This window comes from Alosa pseudoharengus, unplaced genomic scaffold, assembly GCF_046254945.1.
Source record: "Alosa pseudoharengus isolate Yale_2024_CS ecotype anadromous, Long Island Sound unplaced genomic scaffold, YU_APseudo_1.1 YU_APseudo_1.1_scf_18, whole genome shotgun sequence".
NCBI classification, from domain to species: domain Eukaryota; kingdom Metazoa; phylum Chordata; class Actinopteri; order Clupeiformes; family Clupeidae; genus Alosa; species Alosa pseudoharengus.
This window is the reverse complement of record NW_027468650.1, coordinates 28,389,594-28,416,584: the sequence shown is the minus strand read 5'-3', so window position 1 is coordinate 28,416,584 and position 26,991 is coordinate 28,389,594. Positions and strand designations below refer to the sequence as shown.

The 26,991-nt window shown below is 44.7% G+C and overlaps 1 protein-coding gene across 1 annotated transcript in view; it reads right to left on the bottom strand.

The window, feature by feature from the left end:
- Positions 1–26,991, bottom strand: part of LOC143131519 (uncharacterized) — a 125,678-nt gene that overhangs the window by 92,444 nt on the left and 6,243 nt on the right. The window contains exons 4-8 of the mRNA XM_076291165.1: positions 21,629–21,693; positions 14,723–14,858; positions 13,761–13,910; positions 12,682–12,855; positions 3,229–3,420 (exon numbers count right to left, since the gene is read on the bottom strand). Coding sequence (XP_076147280.1) covers positions 3,229–3,420; positions 12,682–12,855; positions 13,761–13,910; positions 14,723–14,858; positions 21,629–21,693 — 717 coding nt within the window. The remainder of the gene's footprint in view (positions 1–3,228; positions 3,421–12,681; positions 12,856–13,760; positions 13,911–14,722; positions 14,859–21,628; positions 21,694–26,991) is intronic.

Genomic DNA, 26,991 nt, shown 5'->3' with positions numbered 1-26,991 from the left:
GTCAGGGGGCAGCTGCCCACCCCAAACAGGAGTGCTGCCCACTCTGCCAGTCTCCGCCCTCTCCACTCCTCTCCGCTTCTGTTCTATGGATGGTTTTAAAAAGCCCCATGGCTCAGTTAACCTTTCCACACTGCACAAAGCACAGGCGGCCATCTTCCCTCGCACTCTCACTGCCTCACCATTCAACCTGACAGATGACACCTCAAGGCCTCTGCTTTTTAGACCGACTTAAAAAAAAAGGGTAATGATACGCTTCTATGCCCAGACAGAATATGCTTTCTCTCTTTCTCTCTCTCCCCCCCCCCCCGTCTCACTTCTGCGTTTGCCTTTTCACTCTCTCTTCAGTGATCAGAGGCGTGCAGGTGGGTACAGTATTTTTGCGTTGCTAAATGCGAGGGGTGTCAGTGGAGGGTGCTTTCAGAGGCTGCCCGATCCAAAACTGCCCGGATTCACTAACTTTGTTATGGCTTTTCACAGGCCCTCTTTCTGGCTGTTGTGCTCTCTGGCTATTCAGCCTTTTCTAAAAACGTGGTGAGGCGCAGGGTAAATGTGCTCCAAAACTGAAAAATAAAGTTGAAATGCATCAGTTCTTCAAGTTGGAATCATTACCGAATTGCTAGACATGTTGATTAAAGTGCTTGTTTTATCTTTCTGCTTGTTGTTTGCTATTTAATCGTACTTGGTTGGCAATGACACAAATGGAATTTATGAAGTTCCCTCCTGTAGAGAATCATGTCACAGTATGAGGATCAAAAGCGCACATTCCCAGCATTCTCTCTGCTCAGCCAGTCTTCAGCGTGAGCGTCCTGACATATGATGTGTCAGGAGTGAGCGGCGCGCGCGGCTCAGATGCCTTGCGTTGATTACGAATCCCTCAGCGCCAATCAGTGGCGGCCATCTTAAGTGTGACTCGACACCTTATCAATCACGGAGGGCATCCTTTTGCCACCTCAATCTCTACCTCGTCTGAAATAGAATTTCTTTTCTTCTCTTTTCATTTTTTCCCCCCCTCTATCAAGATTCAGAGAACCATCCGTCCATTTCACAGACCACAGCAGTCTCTAAGGAATTCAGTCTTTTTCCACAAAAAAAAAGAAAACAACATACCTCACACAAACATACACATATTGGTCATAATTATGGATGGATATTAATAATACAGAAAAAATATTAATCTTAGAAGTAAACACTAAGAGGCTTAAAGGAAAATTGCAAATAAATCAGATTATCCTTTAGGAATATCCCACAAAGGAGCTGGGCAGTAATAAGAACTCAAGGCATCCTTTCTCATGCAGAGGCCCAGACAGGCAGAAATAGCAGCCCAGGCAATTCATAAAGCACTTGGCTCGGGCGCATACATATTTCACCTTCAATTTTATTTTTTTATCAGTCTCCGAGCCACAAAGGAGATTCAATTAGGCTTTGTGATTGGGGCACTGGCATTCTGTCGGGTCATTCAAAGGTTAAATAATTCAGTGCTACAAACATGATTATGCTACTGTACGATTTGATCAGATTCACTGTTTATCATGCAAGCGATGTATTTTTATTTTATTTATTTTTTTCACCGTGGTGGTCTCCAAATCATGTCAGTCTAGAAAATTCCCTACAGGTAATTTGGGAGGTTATTTTTAAAACTTCCCCCGTTGCTAAACTGCTTGTGCTTTACATAGCAAAAGAGAGCGAGAACAGGCACAGGAGTCGGGGAGAGACAAGCAGGGAACAGCACATTACAGCTACTCAATGATGCTGAAAGCGAGGTACACGTTAAATCATTTTTATATACTGAAGGTATAGGCACCGTAATGTAATTTCCCCTACCCCTGTTTCCTCTGCTCCACACAGAGGAAGGAATAATTAAATACTGGGTTTGGGATGTCTGGGGCCTCTGTCCCTTTGTCTTGTCTTAATCCACCTGTCATTTAGCAGATGATGTACGGCTTCAGGTATTGTTGCGCTGGTAGGCTGTAATCTTTACTGGAAATACACACAAAATCACATAGGGAACCGGAAAAGGCCAAAGAAGCGGAGCACACTTGCACAGGTACACTTGCATTATGTATTCCTGTTTCCTGTTTACATTAACAGTGCCCAGAAACTGAGCGCTCAGAAACGGAATGAAGAATTTAGAAATAACAAAATACCGCCAATCCAACCGTATTCTTGTTGGCAGCACAAGTGTGGTCTGAATTATTGTTGATTTGTTTTTTTGTTTGTTTTTTATTTGTTTTCTAAATAGATATTGTGAATATTTCCATCTTTGTGTGCTCATCTCTCTCTAAAAAAAAAAAACGGAAGACAAAAAACAATGCAGGATAAACCTCCAGCGCCCCACTATTCTTTGTGATCATAGTTTCTCTCGGGTGACTCTGATGCCTTCCACCTGCAAGGCTTCGCTCACACGTTGGAAGCCCAGGAAAAACAGCCTCCACAACAAGGGAAAGGTAAGAGTCTGAATAATGCATGAAGGGAGTTTTATATTGGGAGTGATGCTTGTCAATCACGTCGGTCTAAATCAAGACAGCCAGGATGATTTCCATTTCAACTAGCCGATATTCAGGACAGAGCTCGGCTCTCCGTCATTCCATATTGCCAGTCAATCTCAGAATTTTGCCAGCCGCAATCCCAAGCCACTTTTTAATTAAGGTTTTTGAGGAGCAGATATAGAAAAAGACAAAAAAAATAAGAAAAAAGACAAAAAAAAAAACCTCTGCCAACCCAACAATGTCTGTATTTACATGTCTCTATCACTGAGCAAACAAGCTCATTTAAAAGTTCATATGCTAATGTTTGACATTTAAAGCAAACTTTACACGGCGAAAGGACATACAACAAAAAAAAATTCAGATTCTTTTCCAGCCCTGAAACTTATGCGTCTTCCATATTTATGACCCCCCCTTCCTCCCAAAAAAAATAAAAAATTTGACACCTCCAGTGGATTTGCGAGTTAATCCCTGTAAGCACATAGGTAGAGGGTTTTCTGTGATGCAAAAAAGAGTTAAATAAAGGAAGTGTTAATTTAAAGAAAGGCCGTTGGACAGATGCAGTTGGGATGGTGTGAATAGTTTACAGGGGAATGGTGTTTGGAGCTCTGCTATGACATACTTATATCTCCGGGTATAAGTGTGATAATTAGACTGAATGCACAGACGCTGGAAGGGCATAGAGGTTGTGTGTGTGTGTGTGTGTGTGTGTGTGTGTGTTTTGGGACGTGCAGCGGTGCATTACCTGGCCTGTGGCAGGTACATGATGGCTTCTGGTCTTCTCCAGCTCGGCCTGAAGCTGCTGGAGCTGAGCTGACAGCTGGGCCACTTCAACTGCCACCTCCTCGTCCTCTTCCTCCTCATCCTCTTCCTCGTCCCTCATGTGCTTCTCTCGTCTCGCATTCAGCAGGCCAGTCTCTGTCAGCTTCACATGCTTCTGAAGACCAGGAAACACACACACACACACACACACACACAAGGAAAATACTCTTCCCGCGTTAACACACACACACACACACACACACACACACACAGGGGCCAACACACACCTGATACACACACTGACTGCAAGTGAGATGCTACTCTAGGCAGAGAATGAATTATGAATGTTTCACTCATCACAAGACTGGCAGCAAAGACAAGGCTTTTCACAGATATTTGAACATTTAAAGAACAGACGTAATCTGTGAGATATTCTCAAACGGTTTCTGAGAACTGGAAGTGGAAGTGAGCATTAAAGGGGACATTGATTGGGTGCGTCGGACGATGTCATTTCCTCCTTACCACCGTAGCCAAAATGTCTCTTTTTTCTCCGAGCGACCAGATTCTCATCTTCTGTCTGCGAGCGAGCTCTTTGCTTTTCTGGAGAGTTTATACACAAGAGAAACCACAATGTCAACCAATTGGACCTCACTTAAGCAACCTTGATGATCGATTGGCCAGGCAGTGGATGAGCAGGACCCCATTTCAGCAGCATAGTGTGCAAACCACTCATTCATTAAAAGATGCTCTTCCTTATTGATTTCGGCTTAAGTAATGAGAAAGCTTATCCGAAAATCTTTAGCATTTGGGCTCAAGTTAAGGAAATCGATGCCACTATTTCCCATTTGAACAACATATGCGAATTTTATGTACAAAAGACAGGACAAATCCAAAATCGGATAAATCAATAGCCCTCTGTCGATACGACATAAAGCAGACAAATGGTATTTTAAAGCAATTAAAGTGAGCTGTAAACAAATGAAGGCCAATCAATGCAGATGTCTTTCAATTATCACTGTTAACACTCAAATAAAATATGCCAGATCCATAATTCAAATCTCAAGGCCCTTACACTCCCCGTCATTCAACTGAAGCGCAAACTTTCAAACATCCACAGTAATGACAGTTACACTCTCATATCTTACTTTGACCTGACTACAGACTCTTAATTTCATTCTTGCTTTCAAGCGAGTTACCTACAGTAAGTATAAATATTTGGAGATGGTTCTTAAGTTCTCAATCAGCACATTCATTTCTGTAGCCTTTTTCACCTTTCTTTAATCTCCAGTCACACATTTAAATCTGAGAGACGGGGGCTTCCTGAAGTGGTCTGAGAAGTCGATAGTCCAAATCAGGCAGCAATCCCTGCCTACACAACTCCGAATAGAGAAATGAAGAAACGAACAGCTTTCCCCTCCCTCCGTCTTCGACGGGTTCCTTCAAAGTTCAATCAATTAATCTAACTTAATCTTGAGCGGTCGGCATTGTGTGGCACTAAGTAACATATCAGCTCTAAGTCAGGCAGTGCTTAGAGCCCAGGCCAATCACCACTCTCCAGTGAGTGGAGTTCACCTCTGTCCACGGAGATAGCACTCATACACTCCGACTCTCACACTCCACACTCCGCCATCCGCACCTGGGTAAATGTACAAAAAATATGCCCCCGCAATTCACGCAGAAAATAAATTGAGATTTTATCAATATAAATAATTCCAATCCACTTAAAAATACATGTACATAAGCAGAGATGCATTACATAAATAACATTAAACAGAAACACAAACAAGGAAGCTGTTTCTATTTCAAACTGTGTCAGCACAGTAACCCGTATGTGGAAATGTTATGTCCCATGGTCTGTCCCTGCTGGCATCTTTTTGACCGGGCTCATCATGGGCAGTTGGGCAGTACTTGGCCAAGTCTATTACGGAGTGGACAGACCTCATCTTTAAGGAAATTACCTCTGCATAGATCAGCCTCCAAAAGCCTTGAGGAGGGGGGGGGGGGGGGATTTCTTGCTGATGGCACAGTAACAGAGGTGAGGAGTGCGTCAGCCAAGCTAAGCTCTCAACAACACACCCCAGGGGTAATTGGTTTTGTCATTAATATTCATATGAGCCATATCAGCTGTATCAGCTGTATGTATGTTTTCTCCGCATCTGCCGCACGTTTGATACGACACATCAGGTGCTTATTAAAAAGAAAATCCAACCATATATACTGTGTGTGTGTATGTATATATAATTAAATATATATATATATATATATATATATATGTTCACAAAGGACTCACTCAGATCAACTCAAAGAACTACCACATTTTGACAAGACAGCTTTGTTTGCATACAAGTATACAATCTTCAATGCATCTTTCCCCGATGTTTTTTAATGCTTTTCCCCTCTCTGTTTCCCGATCTAAGCTGGCTATACTGCCTTATATTGCAGGTTCTGCTTTAATCACGTGGAAGAAATGACTCGCTTCTTCGTCCACCAAGCATGACATTTCAATTGTGCAGCCAATAAAAGTCGAACATGAAGAAGGCTAAAATGATCCACTCTCCTGGAAGCCCAGGGACCCAGGTTACCATGGTGAGCTACCTTGTCCATGCACACAAGGTCAAGAGTGAGTGACCCATCTATGAAGAAAGCTCAATCTCACCACATAATCACATACAGGCCTAAGTCGGTTTGCTGCTCTTCTGAATTCAGCATCACAGGTTTTAGACTGACAGCAATATTAGCTTTTACTTTGTCACAAATTAAAGCATGTCCAATTCATTGTATTAGTGCTGTTCATGTTTTCCTAACAAAAAAATCCATGAAAACCTAAAGAAAAACATCCATGCATATCCTCCCAGATTAGTATTGTAGATGACACTTTAATATATTTAAAACGTCTGACCTCCATATTCAAACTGGTCTTATTTCTATTTTGACACAAGCATTCAGATAAAGATGCTTTTGTGAATATGTCTTGCATTACACTAGTGGAGGCCCCCTTTTCGTTGTGATTCTGACGGATTTGGAGAGGTACTTATAAAATATTCAGGATGAAATTGCAGTAACAGATGCCAGCTGTCATGTGCAAGCAAGTGAGTGTTATGACAAGCGCCTTAAAACATTCATGCTGAGAGGATAGTTTATGAAAGTATTCATTAACTCCAAGGGACCGTAATATTTCTCTTTCATAACTACAATGCTTATGCCTGATAACAAAACCAGCACAAAAATGCAGAGCAGAGCACCAAGGAGTGTTTATGATAAGCTACTGACACAGACAGACGCACACATACACACACACACACACACACACACACACACACACACACACACACACATACACACACACACACATGAAAAATGTAGAGCAATTCATCTTTATCACAATACCTTGTGTGAATTCGATCTACATGTGGAAGAAGAGGAAACACACACTCACACAAAACACACGCCAAACTTTGCAGGTCATGGTCAATTCTGGGTCTAAATTGGCATTAATGATTGATTCAGAGTGGTCAAGGGGTCGTCCCTCAGGTGGCTAGCCCAGTACCCCAGGGAGAGAAATCCAGTAATGACCAGTAATGATTGGCGGGGCTGAGCCCACAGCCGTAACATAAAGACATAATAAAAACCCCACTGCTTCCCCAACACATTCACACACCCTTCCCAGGATGACAACGAGAAACTGAAATATGCTATAATATCCTACTATTTTGCTGCAGAGGCAAGGGCAATTGCTAGGGCAATTGGTTCAATTTCAGGAATGGAATCCTACTAGCTTTACACTCACAAAAATGTAACTCATGTCTGTTATAGGTTGGAAAAATTATACAAATGTGCCTTCATAGTGGTATCATCAGTTGTTCCACCTTTAACCACCTGATACAATCAACCTCGGATGATAAGCTATGTCACTCATCTTCAGCATAGCTGTCATAATGTATAATGTAGTCATTTCACATTTAGAAGTCATAACACAATCTTGCATCAACAGCTTAGGTCATGTACTGTAGGTATGGAGACAGATGGTAACATGACAAACTGGGCAAAGACAGCCATTATGAGTACTAACAACTAACTAAATTACACATTATACATTATTATGCATGCCCCCATCAGCTGTCAAGACTAGCTTATGGAATTGTGTATCATTAGGCAATATTGACAAAGCCCTAAAGCTAAATCTGAAACTATTAAGAATTTACATGGTGAACGGCGTAACGTAACTTAAAGCTGATACTCCCATTTTACCTTGACAGTAAGCAGACATTTTCAAAATAATCTGTTTCCCTATTTTAGCCTCCCCACTAGCCTAGACCAGACAATTCTATTAGCAATTCTGATGGTCGGTAGCACTCCAATTAGGGATCTAATTCATTTCTGCACAATAAGGCAAGGGCATGGGAACGGCGCATCAGCAGAATTTGATGAATTATCATTTCCGTGGCGTTGGACTCCCATCAGGCCCATGTTGGTGCGTACCCCCAAGCTGCCACGCAGAGGCCCCGGGCTCCATTCAAAGCACATGAGGCCATTAGACGGAGTAATGGACACTTCTTATGCAAAGTCCACTCTGGTGAGGACGCTGCCCAGCTACAGAAATGGGATTAAATCATGCTAACTCTTCAAGATTGAACTGATGAAGCCCCAGCGCGCGTGTGTGTGTATGTGTGTGTGTGTGTACATGTGCATACATGTGTGTGCCACTGCACACATTGGGGGGGGGGAGAAAAGTGAAGTTCGATGGCGGCCATTTAATCACCGACGGGTGTGTAAACTGGGCCTGGGATCGTGGCTACTTCGCAGTAACGTTCCCTCACAACTTTGAGTTCACCTTCACGGCTCCTACTTAGCATTTCATTTTTTTTTAGCAGAGATGTGAGGTCTTACGTGGGATTTATTAGCTACCTTGAAAAGTAAATGTTATTCCTCAGCATGCCTTCACCATTACGAGGTAATGAAGGTGGGTGTCTTAAACAACGTCAGACTTTATCACTTTCTTTGTCTTTCCCCATCAACAGGCACGGTGATACTTGCAATTCAAAGTCAGAAACTATAGAGTTAGAATTTATTTATATTTTCTTTCCAAACTGTATTTTGATAACATTTTCGTTGTGCAATTAACAGCACCAGACCATCATGTCCTACTGCTCCCGAACTGAAAGCAAACAGTGCTACTCGAGGCTGTAAAATACTTTGGTGTTTACTGTGGTCTTCGTCGTGTGGCGACGGCTAGCCCAGTATGCGACTGTGTTCCTGTAAGCCATAAATCCAGAGCCTCTCGGCTCTGCTCTGCGCCTGCTCAAGGCGTAGCGTCTTTAAGTAAATGCCTGCGGTTCCGACACCACACTTCATATGTCACACTTGGGGCTCAGGCAAACCGAGACGAGCCAACCGCATCGGAAAGTCCTCCGTTCTGTCGTAGTGACACAGCTCAGGGTTTTTTTTTTTCTCGCCGTCTCCCAGTAACAAAGGCAACTTGTTTGAGCAGCATTTTTTTTTTTCTTTCCTGCTTCTTCTTTTTTTTTTTTCTTCAAGTCGGCCATTCATAACAAATGTCAAATGCTGTGGTTTCAAGTTCAAAACGGCTCGGCATTCTTTTCTTTGTGCCGCTCCGCCACTGCCGAACCCATGAACACTGTCTCTTTCATATCCTCTGACTGAATAATGATCACTCTGCAGAACTCCAGGAAACGCAGTACACAATTAAGGGATGCTCTGCACAGAGTCTTTAAATAAACACTGCCCACTTCAACAGGATTCAATATCCCCGTCCACAGCAACCACAGCCCTACGCAATCCTGGCACGTACACTTATCTCCATAAATGTGTGTGTTTGCTGCAATAAGCACCCGGTAGTAAGCACGCTACATTTAATTAGACAATAATGACTATAAGCCAAAGAATGTTTACAAGGGGGGGGGGGGGGGGGGGAAATCACTCTAGGCCACTAACTATTCATTTTCAAAACCGGGCCTTTATAAGACACAAAACAGAATCATAAGAAACTACAGATTTTGAGATGGAGAAACATGAATCAAATTTAAAAGAAAGCCAATTACCATCATAACGTGACATAGAGCTTAGCGCGAGATACGGCAATCAAATGAAACAATGATGCAAACACCATCAGCTCTTCTTCACAACCATTGGGGCCTACTCCCTCTCCCTCTCCCCTACCCGCTTCCTGAGCGTAAAAAAAATAAAAATAAATTAAAGCTCTTAACCAAGCACAACAGAGGCTTAGCTGCCAGTGCCTCCACAGCTGTTTGGGGTGGCAGAGGAGAGGTGCGCCAGCGCGGAGTAGAGCGTGGCAGTGCCAACTAGTCTTGGCATGGTGACAGGCCCGTCCTGGTAAACACCCTCCCCCTGCGCCCACTAGCTTATCACAGTGTGTCACATTAACGGCCAATTAGAGCTCTAAGTGGCTCCTCCCCACTGCCACCCTGAGTGGGAGGCGCAGCATATGCTTCGCATAATGTGCCAGTGGGGCCCACACACATGCATGTTGCCACAAGTAACCACACGTACACACAACACACACACACACACACACACACACACACGGTGCCACAAGTAACAGCACACATACTACACACACAGCCACAGGTGCACATATGACACTTGTAATAGTTTAATCAAGTAACGATCAAAATAAACCTGTGTACACACAGATGCACATATACAAACGTGTAAATTAAGGACACAGACACATGTACTTCCACAGATTTATAAGAAATAACTAATCTACAAACAAAGATATAGCCTAGAGGCAACGCAAACACACAACATAAAACCACACACAATAAATACATCCTGTCTGATTAAGAAGCATTAGAGGAGCTACACATGGGCATTCTACAGATCTCTTATACCTACTAATGCTAGGGGCCTGCTTCATATTCATAGGGATGTGCAGACACATTTACACACATACAGCTTCAAGCACAGACATAGCCTGCAGTTCAGACACTAATCAAACTGGTCAGGTCTGGGCTGGGTGTCTAGGAAATGATCATAAGTGCAAGGGAACTACCTCCTTTGATCCTGCATATAGACACACAGGTGCACACACACATACGCATCTCAATTTGGCTCTCATATGAAAGCTCTCCTGAGTGGCGCGTGCACAGCTGAGGTTAATGATATTATTGAGGTTATTTGCATATTTAATTACGCCCCCTTGTTAGGGATAAGTGCTGTTTATTCAATTTGTTCCATTTTGTCGCTGGCACAGGTTCAATGAGGATTGGCCAGTGATACTACTGTATGAATGAGTGAGTGAGTGTGTGTGTGTGTGTGTCAGGGGTGGGGTGGGGGGGCTGCAGGATATTAAGACGCATTCATCAAAACCCCCACTACACAAAAACAGATGCTAACAATCAAGCGCTTGTCTCTTCAATCTTTCATTATCATTACCGCGTTTTAGCGTAATAATGATCATGCCAGCCCCTGTGCCAGATTGTGCCAGCTTCGCTCCCTTCAACAAGCTTCTGGAGTGGCTCCATTTAATGTCTGAGCACCGACAAAAACTGTGCCGCTCGTAACACACAGCTACATTTACCCAAATTAAACATTTTCTCATTAGCCCCTGGCTATTGCGCTAATACATTATTCATCCTCTTCTTTACAAAGGAACATTAATCAATTATGAACATATAAAGAAATTAAATAGTGTGAGGAAAAAGGAAAAGGCTTTCAGTATTAATATGCAGACGGACAGCAGTGCTACAGCCTGCAAATCAATAGTTTTTTGATTAATTTGAACACTTGGTCCAGACTCGGGAGCGGGAGCTGAATCAGGCATGACCACAGCTTGGAATTCAAACAAAGAGATTTGAGCCGTTTTCATTTATTTGTTTTAGGCTCAGGTTAATTTTTCATGGATGGCATATACAAAACTGGGGAAAATGACTATTTTTGGTCCCTGTTGTTCGAATAAGAAGGGGATGGGGGAGGACAACACCACAAGGGATTGTGTTCCAGAGTGAAGAGCGCAATTGCTTTGAACCCTGTGGCTCTCAAATTTGTTTTTAATGCATTTTTAAAGTTTTATTGGCATTCGGAGTCACATGGGGAATAAAACTCATCCAAAGTGTTGACCCTATTAGTATTAACAGACAAGGCCGATGTGTGGCACTGTGCAATCTCCTGCTAAATAACACAGAGCACAGCTCGAACCTGCCAGCCTTTAATTCGACTAATATAACACCTGCTTACGCTTTCTTTCAGTTCGCTACCTGGGACTGCAGCAGTGAAGGTGTGGCGTCCACTTGTTATGGCATATGTATACGTGGAGTACGACAACATAATGGTGGGGAAAACAGTTTTTTAGTCATTATCTCTTGACTGGGGTTACAGTACCAATGTACTGTAGGACAGAGAAAAAAACATGGGTGAGATATATGCTATGATTCACTGCTGTCATTATCATGAATGTGTGGTTGAAGGTGCTGATGGCTAATATGAAAGTGCTAATATGACAAGGTGGAATACATAAAAGCAAGTATCTTCAATAACAACGATGCGAGGAATTATCTATCCCTAACACTGCATACTTACGAGGCCTAAATCACGTACAAATAAAAGCTTCTTCCTGGTCTTAATGTATGTACTTACGATGCCAGTGGAACTGGAGCACCCAGGATGGCCTTAAACACATACTATATATAATAAGCACATTGTATGGGTGGTAAAAGGTCTGCCTGCAGTTAGGTAAGAAGAAGGTGCATTAAGGCCAAAGAGCTATTATTCCCCTCCGTTTCCCAGCCTGCCCTCTCTCTCTCACACACACACACAAGCAATGCTAAAATGTTTATCTGCTAGATTTTCAGGAGGCGACGATAAATCCTCTCCTCAATTAAAGCCGGTGACTCAGAGGCCCCCAAAGCGGCAGAATGGAGTGAGCTGCTGGTGAGTAAGAGAGGAGAGGAAAAGAGAGAGGCTTCTTTAATACCTCGCTGATGCACCGCAGGTGATGGCTGCATCACAAGGCACCGGGGGGCTCCCTGTTTGGCAAGGGCCCACTGTGGGGGAACAGAGAGACTCATTTCCAAAGGGCTGCCTCTGCGCACCAGCGCTCCCTCCACACACAAAGACACTGACCAGATAAACCCATTTGGGTGTATTAGGAGCATAATAGCATTTCCATACTTACTAATGACATGGGGCGCCCGTGTCTAGGGGACTCGGATAAAAGACGAGGCTTTTGTGTGTGTGTGTGTATCATAACAAACTCCTCGACATGAAAGAAGAGACGCCTGCGCGCCTACAGCATGTGACATAAAGAGGTGCTGGATTTGTGGGTCAGAATCAATTTCTGGTGACGTGAACACACAAGCTTTGAATAATCTCCGGAGTCTGGAGTCGCCTCAGCTCGGCTGTGTCTGCCTGCGGGGCTGTGCTTGTTTCTCTCAAAGCAAACAGAGCTCGTTCAAACCACACAGTTGTTGAGGCGCTCGCTGCCCGGGGTGGCCAGGGAGAGGGTCCGAGGCCCACTGACGAGACCAGGGGGCCAGGACATGTCCTTTCTGAATTCACCACTAAAGACCCCAGGCCAGCGAAACGCACTGGCGTGTAGATGGGAGAGCTGGATTGTCGGCTCTGTCCCACACTGAGCCCGAGAGGCAGGCTTGAGTCAGATCCAGAACCTTCCGCTGGGTCACAGTAGATGCCAAGCGCCGTGACACGTGACCATTTAGTCCATTCCATGGACTGGGTTAGCACTGTGTCCATAGCCTGTCTGGGAGCTCCAGGATGGCCGGCTGGGTTTAGGACCCAGCGTTTTTTTGATCCACAGCCTGTCTAGGAGCTGCTGTGGCTGGCCTGACTGCTCGTGGTGCATCCCTCACCTCCTCACTCTTCACAGACAGCTCCAGATCAAAGGGAAATATTCAAATCCGGCCTCACGCACCTCACAGCCAACGCCACCCCTCCGCCACAACCTCCCGCTGGCACGAGGGGAAGTGGGCATCAATCACCTCTCTGTCTGCCGCACTTAAACAGAGCATGAGATCATGGCGTTGGAGGCCATTTGCGTGATTACAAAAGGACCGGAGCATCGGGGACAGACCAGTGTGGCGGCCCACTGGGTCGTGCGTGCGTGCGTGCGTGCGTGCGTGCGTGCGTGCGTGCGTGCGTGCGTGCGTGCGTGCATGCGTGTGTGTGTATGTGTGTGTGTGTGAGGCTGCTGCTGGAGGCTGATGGGAATGGTGGTGGTGTCAGATGGGAGAGGTGCGGCAGATAATCGTAGACAGGTTCCTCTGAGGGTCGGAGGGGCAGATTCGGGTAAGTGTGTGTGTGCGTGTGAGAGAGAGAGAGAGAGAGAGAGAGAGAGAGACTGTGTACATGTATGTGCGTGTGACTGTGTTAACGTGTGTGTGTGTGTGTGTGTGACTGTGTACATGAGTTTGTGTGTATATGCTGATGTGTGTGTGTGAGTGTGCATTGATGTGTGTGTGTGTGTGGTGTGTGTGTGTGTGTGTGTGCGTGTGTGTGTGTGTGTGTGTGTATGGTCACCTGGCTCTGTGTGTCCTGTTGCGCCACCCGGAGCTGTGTGCAGAGTCGTGTGATGGTGACGTCTCTATCGGCGATCTCAGCCACCTTTTCTGCCTGCAGTTTCTCGAGAGACTTGACACGACCGTGCAGCTGCGACAAGGCATCAGTCTTCTACAGGGGCGCACACACACACACACACACACACACACACACACACACACACACACACACACACACACACACACACACACACACACACACACACACACACACACACACGCATACACACACACACACGCACACGCACACACACACACGAGACAAAAGAGAGAGGCTGATGTTTCAGGAACTCATATTTATAAAACCCAGGACCATTCATTTCACCAAAAGAGACAGATAGCACTCTTCCATTTGAGCTTTCTTGGCAAGCATTTTGAATAACACATTTGTGCCAGCCAAGGCCAAATTTCATGCAGAGCTGACTGCTATCTTAGAAATCACTTTTCAGGTAAGATAGACATCTGCTGAAGGGAGGAGAAAAATTATTATAATGCACTCACTTTTCTTTCTGATAAATACTGAAATCTTAAAGAGCAGTAGAGTTGAGTTGATTTAAGACTGTTTGTTGCGGGAAGTGCATTGCAAATTAATGTGGTTTACCAAAAACAACTCCTCGATTTGTCCCAGCACAACCCACAAATAGTAAAACACTGGTGTTTTTAATTTGTCAACACTTCGTAAGGAGGTGTGGGAAGCGAAGAAGCAGTATTTCATCTGAAATGGCATTCGAAGCCTAGAGGGCAGATATGTCAACAATTCACACGCAAAGACACTGCATCTAACTCACAACATGTGTAAAATCCTGAGCCGCACGCGGCAAGCAATATCATAAAAACTAAAGCTGCACTTCAAAGTTGCTTCCTCCAAATCAAAGGCGCTGAGGACAAAAAAAATAAAAGAAGAAAACAAGGCAGTGTCCGTACCTCATTCCTCTTTGGCGTGGTCTTGTCCGAGAACGTCTTCATTTCCTCTTGGAGATTGTGGATAATCCCTCCTCTGGCCTTCAGGAGTTCGGGCGGCTCCTGGCGCTGAGGCCTCATAATGTCCTCCTGCTGCCCACTGCAGCACACGGAGAACAGGAGGATATTAGCCTCCACCTGAACACTTCTGACAGCTTACACACACACACACAGGAACCACAAACATCACCATTTCAGTCACTAAAAAATAAAAGCTAACACTACATTTTTACAATTAAGACAGAGCTGAAATGATAACTACAGTAGGAGTTGTTTTTTAAAAGCAAATTACATAGTTAAAAAAACACAATGAGAGCAGGGAAAAAACAGGTCTTTTCTCAAATCCCTGCTCATATGTTGTTTCTTTTCTCTGTGAGGTATTCATCAGAAACCATCACTTGGGTGTATGAAAAGCATGATGAAATTGCTCTGGACATCATTTCTGCTCCTTAATGGTGCCTCTGTGGCTTTTGTAGCCGTTGTAATGGGGGCTTAATGAGAAAGCCCTAATGAACCTCCCTGTCTGCATTGTATAGTCTGTATAGTTTTTTCTTCCTTTTTCTTTCCTCCCCATCCCTTTCTTTCCTCGTCAGATCCCCCAGTGGGCTCTGTAATTACTATGTACTGAGTGCTGTGTTCTATACCAACCTCATCTACTGAGGTTCTGCCTTCCTCCCTTTAGAAAAAGAAAATGCCATATTATTGTCACTTGGCTGGGGGGTGTTAAAGTTAACACCTGGGGGATGGTTAAAATGAGTTCCTGTCCCTGGCACACACACACACACACACACACACACACACACACACACACACACAAACACACACGCAAATCTTCACTCTGGCCCATTATAGCAGAAGCAAACAGATTGTATTATGGACAAAGAGGACTCTCAGCTTGCCTGGGCAGGAATAAAATGGAAAGGAAATTGAAAAGAGCAAAACTAAGAGTGATTCATTAGACCTCCATTCTTCGGCCTCTGTGCTCATTCAACGGTCTATCACAGTTATCAAGTACAAAAAAGATAAGAATATGCTTCATACATGTAATGCAGCTTGTACACTTGAACGCACAAACGCACACAAAAACGTGGTTAAAGCCATGTATGCAGTCATGGCTGCAGCAGCAACATTCTCAATCAGTATAGATAAATGTCTGCAAGACAAAGCGCCTGAGTGAAGGCAGATGTGGAATTCTGGACAGGCTATTTGCCAGGACACCACAGGGAAGCGTGGGTCCTCAAAGTGACAGAGAGGCTTGGAGCGCCGACGCTTCAGCTGCCACACTTCACTCTCTCTCTCGCTTGCTCTCTCTCGCTTTCTCACTCACACACACACACACACAGTCACACACACAAACACACAAACACACAACCCCTCAAACATCTCGGCGTGGCACTAGAGACAAAACTTGTGTGACAGAGGCGGCGGATCGAGCCCGGGCTGCCTGTCGTGAGGCTCTCGACTGCTAGCGACAGCTGTCAAGTGGCACGCTGGCGGCTGCGCTAAAGAACCCGCCGTGAAGCCAGATCCCATAAATATTGCCTCTTAATGTGCGCCGGCAACACTAATCTGTCTCCTCCTCTATTTGGATATGCAAATGGCAGTGCGGATGCGGCTGCCGTTCCTGCCGAGCCCTCAGTAATGTGGATTGATGCAGAAGTGACATGGGACGTGAAAGGGAAAATCAGGTACAGAACGCAAAAGGGAGGGATTTTTTGGGGATGATGTTGTGCGGTGCGGCAAAACACCTGAGGAATCACAAAAGTGCAGAAAGAGCTGGAGAAGATGCTGAAAGTGCTTTCTGATAGATCTCTCGGCACACTGAGCCAAGGACACGAGAGGACGAACAAACAAAGGCTCGCCCAAACGGCGCACATGTTACACCCCCTCCCCACAACCAAAGAAATATATATATATATACTTTTCTGTCAAAGTCAAGAATAAAAGTGTTGTGAATCACCAAAAAAGAAAAAGAAAAAAAGCGCTGAAAAGTTGTTCTTAGACTGAACACTTTCTAGGGCAGTGAAAAACACAAACTATTTTACAGCATACACACCTTTTATTCAGATTCCTACTTCAGCAATTGCTAAATACAAAATTCATTTAGTGGACATCACATAACATCATGACATGTGACATGCCTCATCTTAAGTTGTGTAGAAACCAGTGGGTGATGAGAGCTGGCTGAATAGAGAAAGCCCTCTGAAAGGGTGGCTAACTGCAGTCAATTTCGCTCCCTTTTCATTTTACAGGACACTCGAACAAAAAGAAGGTGTTTTGTTCCTCTTCCTGACTGCTCTGTTCCCCATCTCTCCCTTTCTTTTTACTTTCTTTCCCTCTCTTTTTTTTCCCGCATCGCGTCAAGCTGGGTAAAAGGTTCCTGTCTTTTCAGCATGGCCCCCGGATCCTTCTCTCCACGGCGGCACGACCCGGCTGCCGGGCAATCCGCTGGCTGGAGAAAGAGAGGGAGAGAAAGAGAGGGAGAAAGAGAGGGAGAGAGAGGGAGGGAGGCGTGCAAAATTGCAGCTCTCAGTCTCCCCGCGCCCAGAGGGCATCCATTTAGTCGTGCCGTGAACGAGTGCGTGCCCGTTCGACACGCCAAAGATCAGAGCCTCAGTGCCCACTGCTGCCCCTCCGCCTCCACTCGTGCTCAGACCAACGAGAGATGCCCTCAGTTTTTAATCATCCGCTGGACGATACTGAGGCATGTCTCAGAAAACACACATCTCGCTCCCGCCTTGCCTTCACACACTGAACAAAAAATGTCGCACAGCATTTCAGGGTTTTGAATTGGACCCATGCTTCATAAATTGAAATAAAAGATCCTGTAACCTCTCCACTGCAAAAAGTTTATTTCTTTCATATTCTGTTCACATAATAATTATTCACAAATAATCCCTGTAGATGTAGTTATACAGAATATATAGTTTCCTGCGTAATGGATTGACTAATTTGCTTGTATTAATGGTAGATCAGTAAATTCTTTTCTGACCACAGACTTTTCCATGATGCATTTATAATTTTGTTCAGCATTAGTATCCAATGTTTTACACTCAAGTTTCTACAGATAACACAAAAAAGTGTATTTATATTTTTTGCAGTTTTATGTTTTTTATTGGTTTTCATCACGTATCACTTTTATCATAATTATCACTTCTGGCCAAAGTAAAATATTATATCGGTTTAGTAACAAAATAACATGTTTTATGGTAGAAAAGTCCAGTTGTGAAATTTGAAATTTGTGAATGGATAAATGCACACAGTGCAGCTCGACTCTCCCATATGTTTAATGTGAGTGCTTTAGTCATGTTCGTGTGGAGATTGTGTTCTCCTCACACGCTGTGCTAAGCACTGTAAAAAATGGCTGGTGTACACAGAGATAAAATTAGAACACTTAATAAATGATATCACGTCAGCCTGACGAATGGCGCGACCTGTTATATTTAGCAACTAAGTGTCTTAATGATCATTCAGCACTTAGAGAGTTGGGACGACGGCAAAAAAGAAGGGAAAAAAGGCAGTGTGCTTTGTTGGCCATAAAAGTGCTTGACAATTTTTCATACTGTCACACGGCTCTATTAGCAAAGCCTAACACAATTAGTTATGAATATTCAGTAATAACATGCAAATTGTTCCCTCCCTAACTGGCCCTGGGCGATGGTTTTTGCCTCTCAAAACCCAATTCTTTCTACATCATTACAACAGCACAGCATAATTCATCAGAATAAAGTACAAAAAAAAAAACACCTCAGCCTTATTGCATATTGCCCGGTGCGTGTGTGCAATGCTGCCTGTTAACCAATCAGTGTATGAGTGTATGAGTGTGTGTGTGTGTGTATGTGTGTGTGTGTGTGTGTGTGTGTGTGAAAAAGAGAGTCAGTCAGTATGTGTGCATGTGTTTGTGGACATTTGCATGTGGATTTGTATGTCAGAGTTTGTGTCCGGTGTGTGTACACACGTGTGTACATGTGTTCTCGCATCTTTATGTATGTATGTGTGTGTGTGTGTGTGTGCTGTGTACTGTGACAACAGGCTTGGTGTTAAGTGTGGCAGAGAAGGCTCCGCGGCACCACCTTGGCACAGTGGCACTTGTACGCATCTCCCTTGGGTGATGTTAGCCCCTCCATTTGAGCCTGCCAGAACAATTAACCCTGGTGTTAATTAGAGGGGAATGTCAGGAGCACAGATGGCACAAGCTGAGCTGGCGACGAGCCACCCCGCCAACTGCTGCTTCCGCCACCGCCACAGAGGGGAGCCGAGGAGTGTAAGGGGGAGAGAGAGAGAGAGAGGGAGAGAGAAAGGGGGAGGGGAGAAGAGAGGGGAGGTGGAGGAGGAGGAGGAGGAGAGAGGCTTCCCCACCACTGACAGCTGCTCAGCCGTGGCCCAAACCAGCAGATGTCAAAACTTTTCAGCTGGGGAGGACTTGAGAGGTGGTGAGGGGGTATGAGGTGGGGTGGGGGGGGCAGGAGAGGAGAGCGTAGGCAGAAGGGAGGAGGCAGGGGTGGGGGGGCTGATTGGTGGTGGTGGTGGCTGGGGGTGGGTGGGGTGTTCAGTAACAGTGGCAGGCAGGCAGCAGCAGTTCCCCCTGCTCAGCTCAGCTCTGCTACTCCATAGGATCTGTTGCTGTTTGATCAAAATAACAAACAGGCGGCGCACTGACATGGCATGAAAAAGTAAACAGCAGGACACAGACACAGACAAGCGCTATGAGGGGCAGAGTGGGGGGAGGGAAAAGCCCAAAGGTGACCGTCACAAATCAAAAAACCTGGCCTGAGGAAATGAGTATGGCAAATGAGTGAGTTTGCAATTTTGTTTACAGACAGCTACAATTATAAGTTTTAATGTTTCAATATATATACACTCTATATTTTTATGAATTATTGTATTTAAATAGCTAAATAAACATTACCAAAATATATGAAAATAGAATTGTGAAAATAAAATAAAATCATCCAAAAGAATTTCATTGTGTTCAATAATTAAAATGAACAATTATTTATATGCCAATTGTTTTCCTAGGGGAAGCCCTGAGAGGATTGAAGCAAATAATGAGCTAGAGGGAAAAAAAGATTGTTTTGGTCAGGGTCTATTAGACACCGGACAAGAACACAAAACTTCCAACACAGAAGCAGAATTCAGGCAGTAAGCTGGGGAGGGGTGGGGTGACAAAGTAGGAAATGGAATCCAAATGTGAGCTTGGATTGCTTGTGACAGTGAGTTTGGCTCTTTATGTCCACACTCAAGCCGCGGCGGAGTCTATTGATTTGTTTGCCTCGCTAATAAGGAGAGAGGACCAGAACCTGGAAAAAAGTCAATAACTGGTGGGTGGAGGTGGTGGTGCAGGGAGGAGTGGATGCGAGGGGGGGGGGGGGACTTGTATCTGCCCCCAGACGTGGTGAGCGGCCCCCGGAAAAGGGGGAAATCTCCCGCCCACAGCAGCCGAGGCAGTGCAGCACTGGCTCCTCAGAGTGGCAGGGCAGGCGGCGCCCGTATGAATGCCCTCTACTGTGTCCAGCTGAGAGCATCCTTGTTCGCAGGAATGCGCCCAGCACTCAGTGCCCTGCTAATTACTCTGCAGGGCACAATGAGTTCTAACAATGACATGCAGGAAAGTCCACGCTCCTGTTCCGAGGCCTCTGAGTATCTATCTCTCTCTCTCTCTCTCTCATACATACACTCACACACACTGTCTTCTCACATACAGACAGACACATACACACGTTCTTCTTACATGCACAGACACACATACAGACACACAAGTGGAAAATAATTCTAGTTTACATAACTAAGTACAAAATATGATGGAGGAAAAGTATAGAAAAATAATATATATATAATATATAACAAACTTTTGACATCAAAATCACTATTTCTTTTTTCAACTATTTTCCTGCTGCGAGTAAATATATAAATAAATAGATAAACAAAGCAAATAAATAATGAAAAAGAAAGAAATGAGTAAGAAAGAGAGAGAGAGAGAGAATGGGTTCTGCTTCCACCACCCAACACAGCGATACCATCCCCCCCCCCCCCCCCACAAGGGGATAATTTCAATCTTTCCCCTTTAAAGCGGTAGCTGATGGCACTAAGGCAGATGCCTTGTGTTTCTGCTTATTTCTTTATTTATTTACTTCCTATTTACATGATTTACTGGTGCTGTTATTATTATTACCCCCCAACCAAACAACCCTACCCGTAAGTGTGGTGTCTGAACCCACTTCCTGTGGCCCTGCTGGGAGGCCTCAGCAGGCGAGAAGAAGGGCCTCCGTTCCCTCATTTTCTCAGAGGCAAGCATCGGTTCTCCACTTTCCTCTTTGAACATGGTTCCTCCCTAAGGAACCATACCTACTCCCCAAAGTGAGAGTGCGTGAGTGTGCGTGTGCGTGTGTATGTGTGTGCATGTATGTGCGCATGTGTGTGTGTGTGTGTGTGGGCAGGGGGGGGGATGCTCATGCTCCCTTCATCAGCACAGCATAGAGTGTATGATGAACGTGGTTGTCAGGTAACTTTTGCTCGGGGGAAAAGAAAGTTGTTGTGTTTCTACTACATGTAAATGGGGACTCGGATAGGAACTTCAAATGGAGAGGACAAAAATGAGCTGCTACAACACATTACCAGGACAAAATAAAATGTCAGAGCAGATTAGGAAGGCATATATCCATACATGCCTCCAACATCCTACTGCTGCTTATCTTGAATTCTATAGCTCTGCGCTATTAAATGTATGAAATACTCAACATTTCATGTGCAACACAACTTAAATCTTAAGGTAAAAGAATACAGCAATTATAACAAAATGAACAAACAAAATTAGGATTACACAGAATATGTGACTACAGAATATGACAAAAAACCAATCAAATGACTTACTGATCTCTTGCTGCAGGCTGAATTATTCTCTCCAGACACACAGAGTGTAGTTTAACCCCAGAAATCTATGAAAGCAAAAGAAAACTCAATGATCTGTCCATTTCATGCCATTCATAACCAAATCTTACACATTCAGACTGGTACACCCATATAAATACTGATGCCTAACAACTTATCATCATTATAGCTACTGTATGTTTCCCATTACATTTTATTATCGATGGCCTTTACTGTCCAGTCACATTTAGATCACTCAAATCACCAAAAAAAGAACAAGAGGCCTGTGTGTGATCAGCAGACTCAAATTAACTTTACAGAACAAACACATCACACGCCTCTCAAAATAGCCCATCACTTCACCGGCATGAAAAGAAATACTTCACCAAAATATAATCATCATAATACAATTTGGATATGCATCGGTTTCATCTCTGCGATTTAATAAGGACTTTGACGCAGTTGATGACTTGGTGAGGCATCCCTGTCCTGAACGGAGTTATTTTGACCTCTCAGTGGTGACCTGTCCCCACCCATTCCTGTCCAGCACAGACTCAGGGCTTTTGAGGTTAACTCTGGGTCCCACCGCTGTTTTAATTTGATCAGGGGTCTTATCTGTGCCCATCTTGGCTCTTAAGAAAATATGCCTTGTGATGCAGGGGGACACATTTGTCACATGCGGGTGTTACACAACACAGTCAGAAAAAAACAAAAATCAACTTCCTGGTCTTAAGTGGGTGGCCAATGAAACACACACAGATGCACAAACACACATACAAACACACAAACATGCACACACACACGCACACACATGTATAAAGACACACACACACACACACACACACACACACACACACACACACACACAGACACACACACACAAACACACAAACGTGTGTACACACACATTCACACACACTGCTCCTCTGCTCTCTAGTCTCCTGTAAAAAGCTTAAAAAAGGCATAAAGGAGAACATCCTTGTCCTGTCTCATCTTGAGAGAGTTGTGGCGTCCACGCAGACCATGTTGGTGAAATATAGCAAAGTGCGCACTTCAAGGGTACTGTGACAGGGGTCACTCCAGCAAGAGGAAATCGATGGGGATGCTAATTACTCACAGGTCAAGTCACCGCTCCATCGCCACCATTTTTCTTCATGACCTGTTTCTGGAGCGCTTTCAGCTGAAAGAATCTGAACCACCCCCCCCCCCCCCCCACCCACCCACCCACACACACCATCACCACCACCACCTTCAGACAAACACACACATACACACACACCATCTGAGTGGTTGGTCTTGCACTCAAGTGGCTCACAATTCGCATGTGGCATGGTCAGGGGGGAGAGAGAAAAAGTGTGTGTGTGAGAGTGTGTGCGTGTACCATGTGTGAGTATGTATGTGGTAGTATGTATGTGTGTGTGTGTGTGTGTGTGTGTGTGTGTGTGTGTGTGTGTGTGTGTGTGTGTGTGTGTGCACATTTTATGAACTGCAGGACCCATAAACAACTTTTCTCCATCAAGTGCATTAGTTGGGGGAGGAATGCACCCTCGAATTGGGGTACAATCTGTAGAGATAGGGAAGGGTCCATTAAAGGAAACCTAATATTTTATGTATGATCCCGAGATGAGGGCTTCTTTCTCTTGGCTATTATTTCTCTCTAGCCTAATGGTTGAATGATTCCAGGGCAACTCGAATGTCTGCGGCACACATCTCAGCAAACAAGGAAAATACCAATCAGTTGTGGAAGACCTTGCCACGGTTAACTTACTGAATAGGGTAAAAAAAAAGACACAGTACAAATACCGCACTACAGGCCGCCGCCGCCGCCGCCACCACCACACACACACACACACACACACACACACACACACACACACACACTAACTCACTCAAACGCACGCACGTGCGCGCGCACACACACACACACACACACACACACACACACACACACACACACACACACACACACACACACACACAAATGGCAAATGGCAAAAGAAAATAATTCCTAATGGTCTCTAAAATTATTACCAGCTTTTTCAACAAACACTTGAAGGAGTGTGTGCACACACACAAATATGTTTAATTACAGCACAGACATGTTCATCCTTGGACACTTCACCTTTTAACAGGTGGTCGCAGGGTAGACTAAATTCAATTCCACTAAGAGATACCGGGGAAAAATGAAAAGATATCGTTGAATGTAGATGAATGAGGGTGTACATAAAGGGTTTAGTGAGCAAAAATGTGTGTAGTGTGTGTGTGTGTGTGTGTGTGTGTGTGTGAGCTCGTGAGCTTGTGAGACTCCTGTGATGCGGGGCCACGGCAGCTGTGAAACCAGTATCCCTCCAGCACGTGCGCACAGAAACGAGAACCCAAATTTAATTCGTCACAAAAATTCCACTTGTCCTTCCAAACCTGCTGGCAACCCTGCTGAGGTGACCGGCCTCGCCTCCCGTAGCTGATCCACAGAGACTGTTGTTTGCTGATGCTCCTTAGCTTGTGTTCCACAGTGAGATGTGATTAAATATGCCCTCATTGCAAGTCCTCTGTCTCCCACTCCATACGTGTCTTACGCTCACAGGAGACAGTGAAGATATGGGAGCATTCAGAGTGACCACCCGTTCCACTCCACATCTGCGTCCAGTTTCCACCTGACTGGAGAGGATGGAGTCTCATTTCACAGGGGAGAACCCCACCACTCTGTTCGCTCCACCTCAGCCCTGTCACCTAACCTCTGTGATCCAGTTGTCATGGCATCGCTGATGGAGGCCGCAGTGAAGGTGTGTGTGTGTGGGGGGGGGGTCTCCGTGTTTCAGTCGTTAGAAATTATATTTCTGCAGCCATTCCAAAGTGATGCATTCTCTCGCCACCATAACGGTCAGGAGAGTGGGAAGGAGAGAGAAAGAGCACAAGAGCACAGCACCGCCAAACTATCCATCAACATGAGTTGCTCCTTACACTAAAGATAGGTCGACTTCCTCACAAAGCACAGAGCTCAGACATTAGGGTCAGTTTTGGAAAAAAAGGGCCACATCTCTCCTAATGTTCCCCTGAAGTGTGAATAATGTCTGATATCAGGCAGTTTCTACCCTGTCTACACTGTGAGCCAATCCATTGAAAATGCAATTTCCTAAGTACATATGCATGTTTCTTCCCTTACCATCCCCTCCAGGGTATGACAAAAGAAAAAAAAAAATATATATATATACCCGCGACAGGGGAAGGGGACCCAAATATAAGAGTGTGTGTGAATTCAGGCCCTTTAGATAAATCAGAGGTGGGGGAGGAATTAATAATAAAAATAAAAAACATTAGCTGATTAAGAATGTATGGGAAACGGGGCCGGGTCTAATTTACAAGCAGGCCTGATTGTCCTGAGTAAGGTCTTGTCTGTGATCCGTCAATGCCTCGCGCAGCCTCTATGAAAAGCCATGCAATTTATGGTAATGAGCTTTTTGAAGGTTATGACCACAGTAAACTAATTTGTTAGAGGAATGGCTAAGGCTGGCACAAACACCACTCCATCTTTAAAGCCTGTGTGCAAGGCAAAAAAAAAAATACTATTAAAATAATGGTCAGCTGCCCCTACCGTAAAAGTCACCAAAAACACACAAACACACACACACACACACACACACACACACACACACAACCCCTGCAGCTGGAGAGCTGTGCTGATATATAACACAGGCCAAACATGAATGCTGCATCCCACAAATTATTTCTGCGAATCACTCGGAGAACTAATGTGAGCGAAATCTGGAAAAGGGAGCGAGAACAGTCAAGGAGGTGTCTCAGCGACAGACAGCCACTGCCCCAGAGCGCACGGGAGGCAGAGGAATAACCTTTGTCTTGCTGCACCGAGAATGGAGAGTCAAGGTTGCGACGCTGACATCTTAGATTAATGCTGGAATTTAGGTCAGTGGTGGTCCAGCAATGGTGCCGCCTTTTCCCTTGTCTCTCCTGTCAGAAATATTCAGGAGTTTTACATAATACTCCACATTCACCTCGAAGGACACACAGAGGAATAAAAAGAGGAGAAAAAAGAGAAAGAGCGAGAGCAAATCAAAAGAAGACGAGAGAATTCACTCAAAATGGCATCGGAGGGGTGCACCCACGCGCTTTCAGACCTGTGCGAACAGGAAGCGCAAAACGCACGACTCCAACAGGCCCATTTCACTAAGATCCTCTCTTTGTTTGCATGCCGTCTCACGCGGTCCGACCGTACACCTAAGCGAGTATCTACCGCAACCTTTAAATTAAAACTTCACAACACACTCGCCTCTCGAAAGGCCTGACAAGATTGGGCACGCTGCATATCAGCAAAATTTCTGCTGCTGTTGGAAGCACCTTGAAATTGGTGCCACGCCATAGTAAATGATCTCAGCCTCAGCTTAAGGAAATGCACTCTTTTAGTCATATTAGTTATAGCACTCGCAATCCCCCCACAGCAACTGTATAATGATGAAAAAAAATACTTGCAGTGCACTCGTACTGTGCACTGGGAGATACAGAGAGCCAACCGACACCACACTGACCTGATATATTAACATAGGTTTACAAGGGCATACAACTACATATGTAAGTTTGCCCTTATTGCTGACCTTACAATGCACTTAGTATCTCGTACGTGAATAATGCTGTCTCTGCTCCTACAAGCAATTTATTCTAACTAACGACCGTCAAGGGCTCATAAATCAGCGTTAGATCCCTACGCTTTCCACTCAGCCAGTGACTTTTGCTAAACACAGATAGACACCACTGAGCTGATGCCTAACCTTGTATTGGCACCTCTATTGATTTTAATTAGTCTAATTAGCTCATTATTTCAAAAATCAAACAGGGCATTCATTATGCGGAGCCCCCTCCCTACCTCAGCGACATGGGATTACGGACTTAATATGGTAATGAAGCTGATCAATTATCACTCAAAAGGAAGTCATTAACAACAGTGTTAGCCTAGCCTACGCTAGTGACCTTCCAACCTCCCCCTCCCACACACAGGCACTCATCACTTCTGTCTTAGCACTTACCGCACCGTACTAGGCTGAAGTGAACTGCACAGTGCAACGCAGCTCTGTCTTAGCTAATGGGAGTGCAGCCAGAGGTCTGGCTCATTTAGCAAGCAGCGCTCTGTAGCTCTGCGGAGCTCAGGCAGCTGGCTTTCACTGCCTTGCTCTTTTCACCATTTCTCTCCTCTATCTCTCTCTCTATCTCTCTCTCTTTCTCTCTGTATGATGCGTATACATATGCTCAGTGTTTGTCAAAAGAGAAAGAGAATGACTTTTAAAAAGAAATAAACATAGCATCTTCCTTTTCAACATTCCTTCTCTCTGCTAACACACATATGCTCAGTGCATTGT